General features: G+C 43.3%; 1 protein-coding gene and 1 non-coding gene across 2 annotated transcripts; both read right to left on the reverse strand.

Annotated features, from left to right (window-relative positions):
• Positions 1 to 7,010: 7,010 nt before the first annotated feature.
• Positions 7,011 to 8,457, reverse strand: LOC138910498 (MAR-binding filament-like protein 1-1). Its single transcript, XM_070201740.1, has 3 exons — positions 8,059 to 8,457; positions 7,202 to 7,940; positions 7,011 to 7,093 (listed from the first exon to the last, which is right to left on the reverse strand). The coding sequence occupies exons 1-3, from the start codon at positions 8,455 to 8,457 to the stop codon at positions 7,011 to 7,013; spliced, it is 1,221 nt and encodes a 406-aa protein (XP_070057841.1).
• A 4,253-nt stretch (positions 8,458 to 12,710) lies between these two features.
• On the reverse strand, positions 12,711 to 12,905 carry LOC117276094 (U2 spliceosomal RNA). The gene has a single exon (XR_004506323.1). It is a non-coding gene; the product is annotated as a U2 spliceosomal RNA (small nuclear RNA).
• Between the last annotated feature and the right edge of the window lie 1,455 nt (positions 12,906 to 14,360).

Consider the following 14,360-nt stretch of genomic DNA (forward strand, 5'->3'; position numbering starts at 1 on the left):
AGTTTCTTAGATTGATTCTATTTTTGTTAAATCCTAAATTTCACTGCTCATAATTGATTGGCCTAGATCACATTTTTCTCTAATCTATATTCATACTTTTATTTATCCTAGCATTCTGTATTAAGTTGTACCACGTATCTTCGGAACTGCGCATAAATTCAACTCTATCCCTTTTTTCGGGTAAACAGTTTGGCGCCCACCGTGGAGCCGAGGATAATAGTGGTCACTTATTTCCGAAAACAACCTTCAATTCAGATTCGGCTATGAATCGCCACCGACCAAATGGCTTCGCCGACCGATTATGAAGCTGGCCTTCAAGATGAAACCAACAACTTGGCACTACCCGAGATTCGAGCCGGAATACCACTAGATGTCAATTCACAAATTGCTTTGGAAGCAAACCAGTGTTACGAACCGGAAAGAAGCATTCAGGGCGGTGCTCGATCCGTAGCCCAAGACGCCCAAAACCCGGAGGAGATCAGGGCCAGCTTACGCATGATCTTCGAGATATTACAAGCCCAACAGTTAGCAATAGCTCAGCTACAGAGCCAAACTCGCGCACAAAGCAAGCCGGTTTCCAACCCACTTCGAGAGGTCACCCCCAGAACAGAGCCTGCCATAGTAAAATCTAACGAGCAGGAATCGGGGACTAATCCCGGAATTACTAAACTGCTCGAGGAACTCACGAAACGAGTCGAAGCCAACGACAAGAGGGTGGAGACGTATAATGCCAGGGTCGATCAAATCCTGGGAGCTCCGCCAATGATAAAAGGGCTTGATTAAAAAAATCATACAAAAGCCTTTTCCATCGAGTGCGGCACCGAAGCCAATCCCCAAAAAGTTCCGTATGCCCGAAATTCTCAAATACAACGGTACGACCGATCCTAACGAACATGTCACCTCTTAAACGTGTGCAATAAAAGGCAACGATTTGGAAGATGACGAGATTGAATCCGTGCTATTGAAAAAGTTCGGGGAGACCCTCTCGAAAGGAGCTATGATTTGGTACCACAATCTACCACCAAATTCCATCGATTTTTTTTGCCATGTTGGCAGATTCGTTCGTAAAAGCTCATGCTGGTGCCATAAAGGTCGCAACGAGAAAATCAGACCTCTTCAAAGTAAAGCAAAGGCAGGGAGAAATGCTGAGGGAATTCGTATCCCGATTTCAAATGGAACGCATGGAATTACCCCCGGTCACCGACGACTGGGCCGTACAAGCTTTCACCCAAGGATTGAACGAGCTAAGTTCAACAACATCACATCGGCTGAAGCAAAATTTGATCGAGTACCCGGCGGTAACTTGGGCAGATGTACATAACCGATATCAATCGAAAATTAGGGTCGAGGACGATCAGTCGGGGACCCCGTACGGACCTGTTCATCAGAACAGGACAGTTATTAATCAAAAACAGATCGACAGAAAACAAAGGTCAACACGCAACACAGTTTGGAACAGTCAAAGAATTGATCGGGGACAAAATTCTCGGGGGCTTATGAGTAAGAGCGGCTTCGACAAATATGCCGAGCCTATAGAAGCACCTCGATTATCAGAGTATAACTTCAGCGTTGGCGCATCCGCTCTCGTATCGGCCATCGGACGCATCGAAGACACTAAATGGCCCCTACCAATGCAAACCAATTCTGCCCGGAGAAATCCCAATCAAACGTGTGAATACCATGGAACCCATGGCCACAGAACGGAAGATTGCAAGCAACTAAGAGAGGAAATAGCTCGCCTATTTAACAAAGGGCACCTTCGGGAGTTTCTGAGTGATAGAGCAAAGAGCCATTTTAAAAGTAGGGATGTTAGCAAGCAGAACGAGCAAGAAGAACCACAACACGTTATCCACATGATTATCGGCGGCACCGATACCCCCGGGGACCGATGCTTAAGCGCACTAAAACATCGATGGTGAGGGAAAAGCGATCTCGAACTCAAGAGTACGCACCCATGGGGACTTTGTCCTTTGGTGATAAAGATGCAGAAAGGGTCATCAAACCTCACAACGATGCCCTGGTAATATTCGTACTCGTAAATAAAACTAAGATTAAGCATGTGTTGATCGATCCAGGTAGCTCGGCCAATATCATCCGATTAAAAGTAGTAGAGCAGCTCGGCCTGCAGGATCGAATCGTGCCTGCAACTCTGGTCCTAAACGGGTTCGATATAGCATGCGAAACCACCAAAGGGGAGATAGCCTTGCCAATAAACGTGGCCGAAACTGTCCAGGAAACAAAGTTTCACGTGATCGAAGGTGATATGAGGTATAACGCCCTTTTTGGAAGGCCATGGATCCACAACATAAGAGTCTTGCCTTCGACCCTGCACCAGGTCCTCAAATTTCCGGCGTCGGGAGATGTCAAAACGGTATACGGAGAGCAGCCAGCCACAAAAAAAATGTTCGCCGTCGATGAAGCCAAACCAACGTCCTCACTTTCGCCGATAAAGGGACCGGGCCCGGAAGGATAACGGGACACCAAATAGCAATCACAGACAGTGACTCCAACCCAGCCTGACAACCAAAAAGTCGAAGAGAATGAAGACCAAAGGGTCCCTCGATCTTTCGTAACTCCCGATTACTCCGATGCCACAAAATCAACGATCGAGGAGCTAGAACAAGTCGTATTAATCGAGCGTCGGCCCGAGCAAAAGGTATACTTGGGAACGGGGCTGAGCCCTGAACTCAGGAAGAAACTCGTTCAATTTCTTATCAATAACATCGATTATTTCGCCTGGTCCCATTTAGATATAACATGGATCCCGCCGGACATAACGATGCATCAGCTAAGTTTGGACCATCGATTCAGACCGGTGAAGCAAAAAAAGAAGACCCCAGTCCGATAGAAAGAACGCCTTCATAAAGGACGAGGTAACCAAACTTCTCAAAATAGGGTCCATTCGGGAGGTAAAATACCCCGAATGGTTAGCCAACGTAGTCGTAGTCCCTAAAAAAGGAGACAAACTTAGGATGTGCGTGGACTATAAGGATTTGAACAAAGCATGCCCCAAGGATTCTTTTCCATTGCCCAACATCGATCGCATGATCAATGCCACGGCCGGCCACGGGATACTCACTTTTCTCGATGCCTATTCCGGGTATAATCAAATACAGATGAACCCGAAGGACCAGGAGAAAACCTCGTTTGTCACCAAATATGGGACGTATTGTTATAATGTGATGCCCTTCATGCTAAAAAACGCAGGGGCCACTTACCAATGCCTAGTGAATAAAATGTTCGAAGAACAAATAGGAAAATCAATGGAGGTTTATATTGATGACATGTTAGTCAAATCCCTGCGCGCAGAGGACCATTTAATTCATTTGTAGGAAACGTTCGAGATTCTGAGGAAATACAAAATGAAGCTCAACCCCGAAAAATGTGCCTTCGGTGTCGGTTCGGACAAGTTCCTCGGCTTCATGGTATCACATTGGGGAATAGAGATTAACCCCGATAAAATCAAGGTTGTTGAAGACATCACCGTCGTAGACAGCGTAAAGGCCGTGCAAAGACTAACCGGTCGGATCGCCTCCCTAAGCCGATTCATATCTAGGTCATCCGATCGAAGTCATAAATTTTTTTCTCTACTCAAAAAGAAGAATGATTTTTCGTGGACCCCGGAGTGCCAACAAGCATTAGAAGGACTAAAACGATATCTGTCAAGCACACCACTGCTTCACACTCCAAAAACCAATGAGAAACTTTGCTTGTACCTAGCAGTGTCGGAAGTCGCCATAAGCGGTGTCCTGGTTCGAGAAGAGCAAGGTACGCAATTCTCAGTTTATTATAAAAGTCGAACCTTAGGAGAGGCGGAAACTAGATATCCGCTCCTAGAAAAGTTGGCGTTTGCACTAATAAGTTCCTCAAGGAAGATAAGGCTATATTTCCAATGTCATCCTATATGCGTATTGTCTACTTACCCGCTTCGTAATATTTTGCACAAACTCGAGTTATCAAGCAGGCTGGCCAAATGGGCCGTCAAACTCAGTGGGTACGATATCGAATATCGACCCCGTACGACCATCAAGTCTCAAGTCCTAGCAGACTTCGTGGCCGATTTCACGCCAGCCCTCATACCCGAAGCCGAAAAAGAACTGTTGAAATCAGGTACATCATCAGGGGTATGGGTCTTTTTTACGGATGGGGCTTCAAACGTAAAAGGGCCTGGGTTGGGCATAGTTTTGAAACCACCCATGGGTGGCAATATTAGACAATCTATTAAAACTATCAGATTGACTAACAACGAGGCCGAGTACGAAGCCGTGATTGCAGGTCTCGAGCTAGCTAGAAATTTGGGAGCAGAAATCATTGAAGCCAACTGCGATTCCTTGCTGGTGGTGAGTCAAGTAAACAAAACTTTCGAAGTTCGAGAAGGTAGAATGCAGAGGTATTTAGATAAACTGCTTATCACTTTGCACCATTTCAAACAATGGACTTTACGGCATGTACCACGGGAACAGAATAATGAGGCCGACGCACTGGCGAAATTGGGGTCATCGGTCGAGGTAGATGATATGGGCTCAGGGAATGTGGTTCAACTTTCGAGATTGGTAGTCGAAGAAGGACACGCCGAAATAAATTCTACAAGCTTAACTTGGGATTGGAGAAACAAGTATATCGAATATTTGAAAAACAAAAAACTCCCATTGGACCCTAAAGAGTCCAGAACCCTACGGACCAAGGCTGCTCGATTCACTCTGGCTTCAGATGAAACACTGTACCGAAGAACGTTTGACGGACCATTGGCGGTATGCTTGGGTCCGGGAGATGTCGATTATGTCCTACGGGAAGTGCATGAGGGTACTTGCGGGAATCACTCTGAAGCCGACACATTAGTCCAAAAAATAATCAGAGCAGGGTATTATTGGATCGATATGGGCAAAGATACGAAGGAATTTGTTCGTAAATGTGATAAATATCAATGGTTCACGCCAATGATCCACCAGCCCGGAGAACAACTCCACTCGGTCCTATCCCTGTGGCCTTTCATGAAATGAGGAATGGATATCCTCGGCCCTCTGCCATCGACCCCAGGTAAAGCTAAATTCATTTTGTTTATGACTGACTATTTTTCTAAATGGGTTGAAGCGCAGGCGTTCGAGAAAATAAGAGAGAAAGAAGTTATAGACTTTATTTGGGATCATATCATATGCCGGTTCGGGATACCCGCCGAAATAGTATGTGACAATGGAAAGCAATTCATTGGCGGCAAAGTAACAAGATTCCTCGAAGACCACAAGATAAAAAGGATATTGTCGACGCCGTACCACCCCAGTGGGAACGGGCAGGCCGAATCAACGAATAAAACTGTCATTCAAAACTTAAAGAAGAGGTTGAACGATGCTAAAGGGAGATGGAGAGAAATCCTGCCCGAAGTCCTTTGGGCATATCGGACAACATCAAAATCCAGTACGGGGGCGACCCCGTTCTCCTTAGTAGATAGATCCGAAGCATTAATACCAGTCGAGGTTGGTGAACCCAGTGCTAGATTTCGATTCTCGATGGAAGAATCAAATAACGAGACTATGAACACAAGCCTCGAACTATCGAACGAAAGGCGAGAAACTGCCCTCGTCCGAATGGCCGCCCAAAAGCAACGAATCGAAAGGTATTATAACCGAAGAACCAAGCTCCGCCATTTCAAGCCTGGGGACTTAGTGTTAAGAAAAATTACCATCAATACCTGGAATCCGAATGAAGGGAAGCTAGGACCGAATTGGGAAGGACCATATCAGGTACTCAAGGACATCGGAAAGGGATCGTACAGGATCGGCGTTATAAATGGCAAACAGTTATCAAGCAACTGGAATGTATCACATCTGAAACAGTACTACTGTTAAGGTACAACCTTTCCATATTCATTTACATCTCGAAACTGACCCCTGCAGAAGTTCGAACAGGGGACGGATCTCTCATCAGAAAGCACGCGTTGCACTCTTTTTTCCTTAAGACCGATTTTTATCCCAAATGGGTTTTTCGGCAAGGTTTTTAATGAGGCAACCACTGGTCGTGCAACACTTATGATAATATCCGAGGCCTCGTAAGAGAGTTACTTCACAGCAACAGGGTCCCGATAGGAAAACTGTAAAGAGCCAAATGATCGAAGCGAGCCATGCTCGTATATGCTGGCCCGAACCCAGACGTGTAATAACATGTGAAGAATTAAGATATAATGCGACCATTAAGCCCACGGGCTATATATTTTTTATCTCAAGTTCGAGCAAAAACTGTTTCGACCAAATAAGCCTACGGGCTATTTCTCATTTTGAGTTCGAGCAAACACTCACTCGACCAAATAGCCTACGGGCTGCATTAATTCGAGTTCGAATCATTCATTCGACCAAGCCTACGGGCTATTCTTTAATTCGAGTTCGAGCAAATACTCACTCGACCAAATAGCCTATGGGTTGCATTAATTCGAGTTCGAATCATTCACTCAATCAAGCCTACAGGCTATTTTTTATCTCGAGTTCGAGCAAAAACTCACTCGACCAAATAGCCTACGGGCTGCATTAATTCGAGTTCGAATCATTCACTCGATCAAGCCTATGGGCTATTCTTTAATTTGAGTTCGAGCAAACACACACTCGATTAAATAGCCTACGGGTTGCATTAATTCGAGTTCGAATCATTCACTCGATCAAGCCTACGGGCTATTCTTTAATTCGAGTTCGAGCAAACACTCACTCGACCAAATATCCTACGGGCTGCATTAATTCGAGTTCGAATCATTCACTCGATCAAGCCTACGGGCTATTTTTTTAATCTCGAGTTCGAACAAAAACTCACTCGACCAAATAGCCTACGGACTGCATTAATTCGAGTTCGAATCATTCACTCGACCAAGCCTACGGGCTACATTAATTCGAGCACAAGCAAACACTCGCTCAACCACTACGCCCACGGGCTATATTCTCTTCAAAATCGAATCGTTGACAATTAAATCAAGCACAATCAGACACTCGCTCGGTTGAAGAGACTGCGAGGTTCGAGTTTGATTAATTGGTTTAAAACATTATGAAAATATTCATGAGGCAAATCACAGCAACCCAGGAAACAGAATCAAAAGCAAGTCGGCAAAATAAGAGGCCTATACACAAAATTTATTTATATGGGTGGCTACAGCAAAAAAAAAAATTAAACGGGAGCGGTCTTTTCTTTATCAGATTCCCCCCCCCCCCCCCGTTCTCGGATCCACTTTTGCTCCCATCGTCGTCATCATCATCATCGGAAACCAGAGCTTCGGCATCAGCCTCGAGTTCTTTTGCCCTTTTTATCTCTTCCGTGAGATCGAAGCCACGAGCATGAATCTCCTCGAGGGTTTCTCTCCTGGATCGGTACTTAGCAAGTTCGGCAACCCAATGCGCCCGACCATCGGCGGATTCGGCTGCCTCTCTTGCCTGAACTTGGGCAGCTTCAGCATCAGCCCGATAGACGGCCACGAGCGCATCCGCATAAGTCTTTGCCTTTTCGGCATCGGATTCGGCCTTGGCGAGTACTGAGGCCAACCGAGCCTCAAGCTCCTCGATTTTCTTTGCTTGAACTAGGTTTTTCTCCTTCACTTTCTGAAGTTGGGTTTCAGACGACGATAACTGGGCTCGAGCGGTCTCTTTTTCTGCAGCAAAGCGGTCCATACCTTCTTTCCACCGCAAGGATTCCATCCTTATCACATCGACCTCCTCACGCAGCCTCCCTATCATCTCGATTTTTTGCTGCAGCTGTGAGACCGAAATGTTAGATACCGTTCCGGTATCGAACCCATAGGTTTTCAAAAGCATCATTACCTGCTCAGACAAATCATTCTGGTCTCGATAAGCCTTGGACAGCTCGGCCCGGAGATCTTTTATTTCCTCCTCTCTCTGTCCTAAGGAAAGTTTGAGAGAGTTCCTCTCATCAATAGCGCGTTTCAGGTCGGCCGCGTATCGATGCAGCTCATTCTGGGAACGAGAACATTATTCTCGATGGACTGCCGCAGCCTACGAAGAAACAAGGAGCGAAGTTAACGAGAGACGAACATAAAGGCAATACAAACAAAAAGGTTTTCAAAAGACTCACTTGGTCCAAAGCTTGCCGCAAACCGTGAAAAAGATCTGATTCATCACCGGCACCGGCAACGTCCTCGATACCAGTAAACAGGTCACGAAACGGATCCTCTTCATCGTGAGGCCTATCTAGATTAAGGGCCCCCAGAGCTTGAGCTTCCCGAATCACCCCTGCGGAAAAAGCGGGAAAGAGAGGCGAGTCCTCGATCGTTGCTGCCTCAAGTGAATCGCTCGGAGCATTCACCTCAGCTCGAAGGGGTTCGAAGGGCTCCCTAATTGTAACCCCTGCGGGTTGATTCCGATGAGAGGTGTCTTTGACATCCGATAGTTCAGGGACTCTGCCGGAAGCACTCTCCGGTATATTTTCAGTTCGAGACGGAGCCCCATAGGGCATCATTGATCCAGCCGGCATTGAAGCATCGGTGGCTCTCTTCGTCCGGACCGCCAGCGTGGAATCATTATATTATTATTATTATTGTTATTATTATTCTTCATCCCTTAGGCGCAAAACGGATTCTACGGTCAAAGGAATGACATTCTTGTTTGGTTTACGAGCCGTCCTCTTCTTCGATTTTGGATATTCGGACAACGAAGCTCTTTTCTTTTTATTTTCCTTCACAGGCTTTGGAACGAAGGTCGAGACATCCTCCTCATTAGACAGAGGTCTCAAGACCGCATCCTTACCCAAACCTGCATATGGGAAACCTTATCAAAAATATATCGAGAAGTGCCTTGTCAGATTCCGAGAAATGAGCTTACCGTGGTTTTTGGCCTCCCGCCGACCCTTAGACAAATCACGCCATGAGCGATCGGCGTATGTGGAAGTCGAAACCAGAGCCCGTACCCAATTCTTGAGGTCGAGAACCGCTCCGGGCATCCAGGGAACTGCTACATCACGAAAAGGGGAGTGTCGATAAGAGAACAAATGAAAGAACAAAATAGAAACAACAGCAAAATCACACTTACGTTTCAAATTCCACTCCTCGGGAAAGGGCATCTTTTCGGTCGGGATCAGGTACGAAGTCCTTACTCGAACGAACCTGCTCATCCAACCCCGGTCCCTGTCCTCGTCAATACTCAAGAATAAAGCCTGGGTAGCCCGACGCTGGAGTTTTATTAACCCTCCCCGAAAAAGTCGGGGACGGTATAGCCGAATAAGATGATCAAGGGTGAACGACATCCGCTCGATTTTGCTCACGAAATATCGGATCAGAATAACGATCCGCTATAAAGAAGGATGGACCTGGCCTAAGGTTACCTGATACTATCGACAGAAGTCGATAACGACGGAATCGAGGGGACCCAAAGTGAAAGGATAGGTATATACGTTCAAAAACCCTTTCACTTGAGAAGTAATGTCTTCGTCAGGGGTAGGTATTATCACTTCTTTTTTCCCCCAATTGCAGTCCTTCTTTAACAGATCGAGGTGCTTCTCAGTAATCGAACACATGTACCTCGATACCGGCTCACACCGGCCAGGGACCGATGAACCTTTATCAACTTTAAAATCTGAAGTAAGGACGCATGCCCCGGGGACACACTCCTCTGGCCGTGGTTCCACCGGTGTCTCATCGGTGACACACTGTGAAGTTGAAGATTTCTCTTTCTGAGGAACTGTTTGCTATGTTTTCGCCATTTTTGAATTCAAAAATAAGGAGCAGAAGGAGGTGATAGAGATTTGGTAGAATTGAGGGATCCTTTCGGAAAGAAATCATAGCTTTTTTGTAAGAAGAGATTGAGAAATTTTAGAAGATTAAAGATGTAAAATTGGTAAAAGATGAAGGTGAGAGTGATTTATAGGTTCAAAGCGACGGCGGTTCATTATCAGCAGTGGCCGACCACCGCGTGATATGCATTAAATGTCTTGGAAAACTAAACCGACAGGACAGCTATCATGTGCGTCATGATCGAACCTGATGGAATCAACAGAATATAATCCGATCGAGCTGTCGAAAATCATATCGTTTCTCGCCGTATTTATTTCTGAGAAATGAGGGGACTATCTGTATACGGTCGAAATGAATTTGGTATGTCCGGTACGGTTCGAAGGGTAATATATCGAATTAAGATCCCGAAGGGGGGGACACGAACTAATCTAGAGCCTGGGAAGGCCTGTCCGTGTTGAGATCGATATCATAATCAAACTCGAACAAGAATCGAACCATGGCGCAGGTAGATCTATCGTGCAGATAATCCAAAAACCAACCTACATCGACCAGGAATCCGTTCGAGGGCTCGAACCGGGATCGAGCTCGAGTCAAGATCACAAGTTCGAGCCGAAATCAAGATCGAACCAAAATCGAGGGTTCTAAGCAAGATCGGGCTCGCAGACAAAAGCCGTTGTAATCCCACTAGAGGGAATCTTGGCAGAAATTATGGAAAAGCTGATTTATCATGGGTTTCCCACTGAATGTTTATTTTATTATGCTTGGAGTCAAACCCCTTCACTATAAAAAGACTTGTTTATAATTTTTGTAGGGGATCTATTGGAGGACTTACACTATCACAAATTATATTATCCCTCTACAAGCAAGAGTGATCTTCTAGTTTCTTAGATTGATTCTATTTTTGTTAAATCCTAAATTTCACTGCTCATAATTGATTGGCCTAGATCACGTTTTTCTCCAATCTATATTCATACTTTTATTTATCCTAACATTCTGTATTAAGTTGTACCACGTATCTTCGGAACTGCGCATAAATTCAACTCTATCCCTTTTTTGACTAAACACAATTATTTATCGGCAATTACAGTTGCCACTAAAGCGCCTACAAAATTTCGTATATAACACATTTTACGGCATTTATTATTACCGCTAAAGACAAATTCAATTGATGGTACAAGAAACACCATCTAGCGACAATTGTGATTGTCACTAAACTATCCATGCATTCATCTTCTTTTACATAATTAAGGACTTTTGTTATGACCAGTATAAAATTATCTTACTACCATATAGAAAGACATTTTAACAACTTTTCTTATTGCAATTAAAAGTAAATAATAATAATCCATTTCAAAATGCATAATACACTTCATTAAATCCACATCAAACAAGAATAATTACTAATTCACAAGTTCAAAATGTCGACAATATGATAAAGAAGCGAGATAACATGGAACCTTCAAAAGTAGGAGAAGATACTCCTCGTCTGACGATCAACATGATTTTCGGGGGAACGATATTAATGATGTAGCCTTTTCGACAACGAATGATGTAGTTACAGATAAATCTTTTAATTATTTTCTATGAAATTAAAGATATTAAGAATAATGTAGTTACAGATACTTTACCTTTAGTTTGATACATTTTTTTAGATTTAGAGTAAGAGGTAATCCTTGAGTTAACAATAAACTTAAGCATCTTCGTCCAAAAAAATTATTATTGCCAATTGCGGAAAAATTATTTTAGCCTAATTACGGAGTTAGTCTTTCCACCTATGCCAATTCATTTATCGATTCGCATAGCCGTACCATCTTCGAACAAATAGAGGAGGTTGTGGCTAGTTGATATCAGCGTAAAAATAATGAGAACATCTTAAATCCTTTAAACATTGAAAATGGAATTGATTTTCATTAGCAGAATAGTTATAAAGAATTCATATATAATTGATCCATATCCCTCTCTAGTTTTATGCGATTTAAAGTTTGTGAAAGGATATGGAGTCACATTTGTATTTATGCTTTTATTATTATTTATGCTAGACCTGTTAAATGGGTCGAGCCGGACCTAAACCCGTTCACTCTTGGCCCGTGGGTCCTTAACCGGGCTGGTCTGGTTCATTTTCTTATAGGGGCGGTCCGAATTTGACCCATTAATCAAAATATGTTGATCCGATCCAGACCCATAACCCTTTAACCCGGGCCCTAATGGGCTGAATCCAATTTAATTAAAAAAAAGGTTAAAAACTAATAAATGTTACAAATTTCAAACTTTATACATATATACAAACTTGAAATTACTACATGTCCTTGAAGCCAATTAGAATAAAAATGAAAGAAAAACCATACTTTATTAACATTAAAAATTGAGAAACATATGGAATTCGACTATTTCTATAACTAGTAGTCTAAAATATATGTAATTCGATTATTTCGACAAGACGCCTCATAGTGCCTGGTACTATATTCTTTCTTCAATGTTTGGATTCAATTTCTTACCACTTGTCTAAATATATATGAGCTGGTCCGGGCCGGTTGACCCGTGGGTCAGCTACCGGTTCGGGACCGAAGACCCCTTAAATTAATGGGTTGGTCCGATTAGGGTTTTGTGGGTCATGGCCGGTTAAAGGGTCAATTTTAAGAGGTTATGTGGGCCGGTTTGCGAGTCGACCCGGCCCATTTGAAAGGTCTAGTTTATGCCTGTGTGTAGTCAACTAGGCATATTACTTGAATTCGTTTTAGCAATGCTATTCTTGTATCGAGCATTGTGAAAAACTCAAGGAAACAGCACTTCATATGCGCTCTCTTAACATTTCAGATTAAGTTTCAAATATTTTGTTCATTTTTGGTGCAACAAAATGTATTTTTGAGATTTAACTTTTTTATGGTCAATTTCTCTTCTTACAAAAGTTTCCAGATAAGGCAAGACAATGTACTGCTGGAATTGAGCGGAAGATGTTATAATAAACACAGATAAGTATCGAAATATTTAACTTGATTTGGAGGGGTGCACCGGGCCCAAGCAACAATGCAACGCATGAGCGACGCACGAAAGCCCAAATAGCAAGCTACCTTAGTGAACTTTTCCCTTAAAAAATTAAGTTAATAACGTATGGATCAATGATCCACATATCAGATATTAAACTGATAAGAACAGATACTACACTTGATCTTACCCAAAAGGCCGAGAAAGGTATGCTTCAAAATGTAAACGGGCTTCACCCTTTATAGCTCCTCTCAACTGTCGACTTATTTGCTTCTTTCGGTGCGGGACTGCGAGAATACTGCAATACTTCCTACAAGAGAGAGAGCAAAGGCAGAGTAGCTTGAAACACTTTAATTGACTGTACAAAGTGTAGCATATATTTATGCCCCACACTAGTTTTTAAGAACTAACAACAGTTCAAAAAGTGAGAATTATTAACTTAACTTATCCCTACCGAGTATCTAGGGTCAATAAATAACCAATAAGGGCATGTCAATGTGTTGCATATACACTTTAGCACTTTAATCATGGTTTAGTGTCGGTACTTGGTGTATGTAAATACTTACTCATTTTTAATGAGATTTCATACAATAGTTCTCCAGTATTATGTAAAAAGTCTTATCAAATGACAAGGAAACATTTCTTACTCTAGAGGAAGAAAAGTATCATATTGGAATGACTATTTTGGTAGAGTTTTCTAAGATATACCCGAAAAGCACAAAAAGTCACGATCAAGGGACATTTTAATGAAGGCCCTTAATTTTTTTAATTTTTTTTTCCTGTAATGAACGTCCTTAATTGTTAAGTCACTTTAAGTGAATAAAATTAGATTTTCTAACTCCTGAAAGGCCGACATATTCAGGATTATGCAAGGAGAGTTCAAATTACTGCGGGAGTTCATGACTAGATTCCATAAGGAAAGGATGATGCTACCGGTCGTGCCAGACGAATGGGCAACTGAGACATTTACTAAAGCACTGAATCCGAGGAGTTCTGACGCTTCTCAGAAATTGAAAGAAAGTTTACTCGAGTTCCAAGCAACAACATGGGCAGATGTTTACAACCACTACGAGTCGAAGATAAGAATTGAGTATGACCAACTCGGTTTCGCGGCTTCAACTAAGGGTCGGGACCGGGAGAAGAATAAGGAAAAGTTGAAGAATGATTTCGACACAGACCGACGGTCTTCTAGAGGTCGATTTTTGCCCTATGAAAGGGCTGAAGGACGCGACAGAGGTTTCTGGTCGGCGGATAGATTTGCTGCCAATAGGAGAGCTGATTGCGGCCGAAATAACATATCATTGCAAGACAAAGAGGTATCCGGCTCCCGAGACTCCACCTACCCTAGGCTATCCGAATACAGCTTCAATGTCAGCGTGATGGAATTGGTATCGACAATGAGAAATATTTAGGAAGCACGGTTCCCGAGACCAATGAGATCCGACCCCAGTCAGAGGGATCCTAATCAATGGTGCGAGTAACATGGGACCAACAGCCAATGGTGCGAGATGAATGCGATCTCAGTTTCTAGTAGCAAAGGAAAGAAGCATACGGCATAGCAATTACAGGAACTGATGCCTGCTACTGAGCTGAACAAAGTCAACAGGGGGGAGGAGTCATCGGAATCTTATCAGATACCAAGATATTTTCAGGTACACGAAGAAAC

Source organism: Nicotiana tomentosiformis, chromosome 4, assembly GCF_000390325.3.
Source record: "Nicotiana tomentosiformis chromosome 4, ASM39032v3, whole genome shotgun sequence".
Taxonomy (NCBI): Eukaryota; Viridiplantae; Streptophyta; class Magnoliopsida; order Solanales; family Solanaceae; genus Nicotiana; species Nicotiana tomentosiformis.

What these genes read in the sequence shown, in the direction of transcription:
- LOC138910498 (XM_070201740.1), bottom strand. Translation starts at nt 8,457, where the DNA reads ATGCCGGCTGGATCAATGATGCCCTATGGGGCTCCGTCTCGAACTGAA. An exon ending in TGCGGCAAGCTTTGGACCAA is followed by an intron (nt 7,941 to 8,058) that starts GTGAGTCTTTTG and finishes TCTCGTTCCCAG; the next exon opens with AATGAGCTGCATCGATACGC. An exon ending in TGACGACGATGGGAGCAAAA is followed by an intron (nt 7,094 to 7,201) that starts GTGGATCCGAGA and finishes TTTTGTGTATAG; the next exon opens with GCCTCTTATTTTGCCGACTT.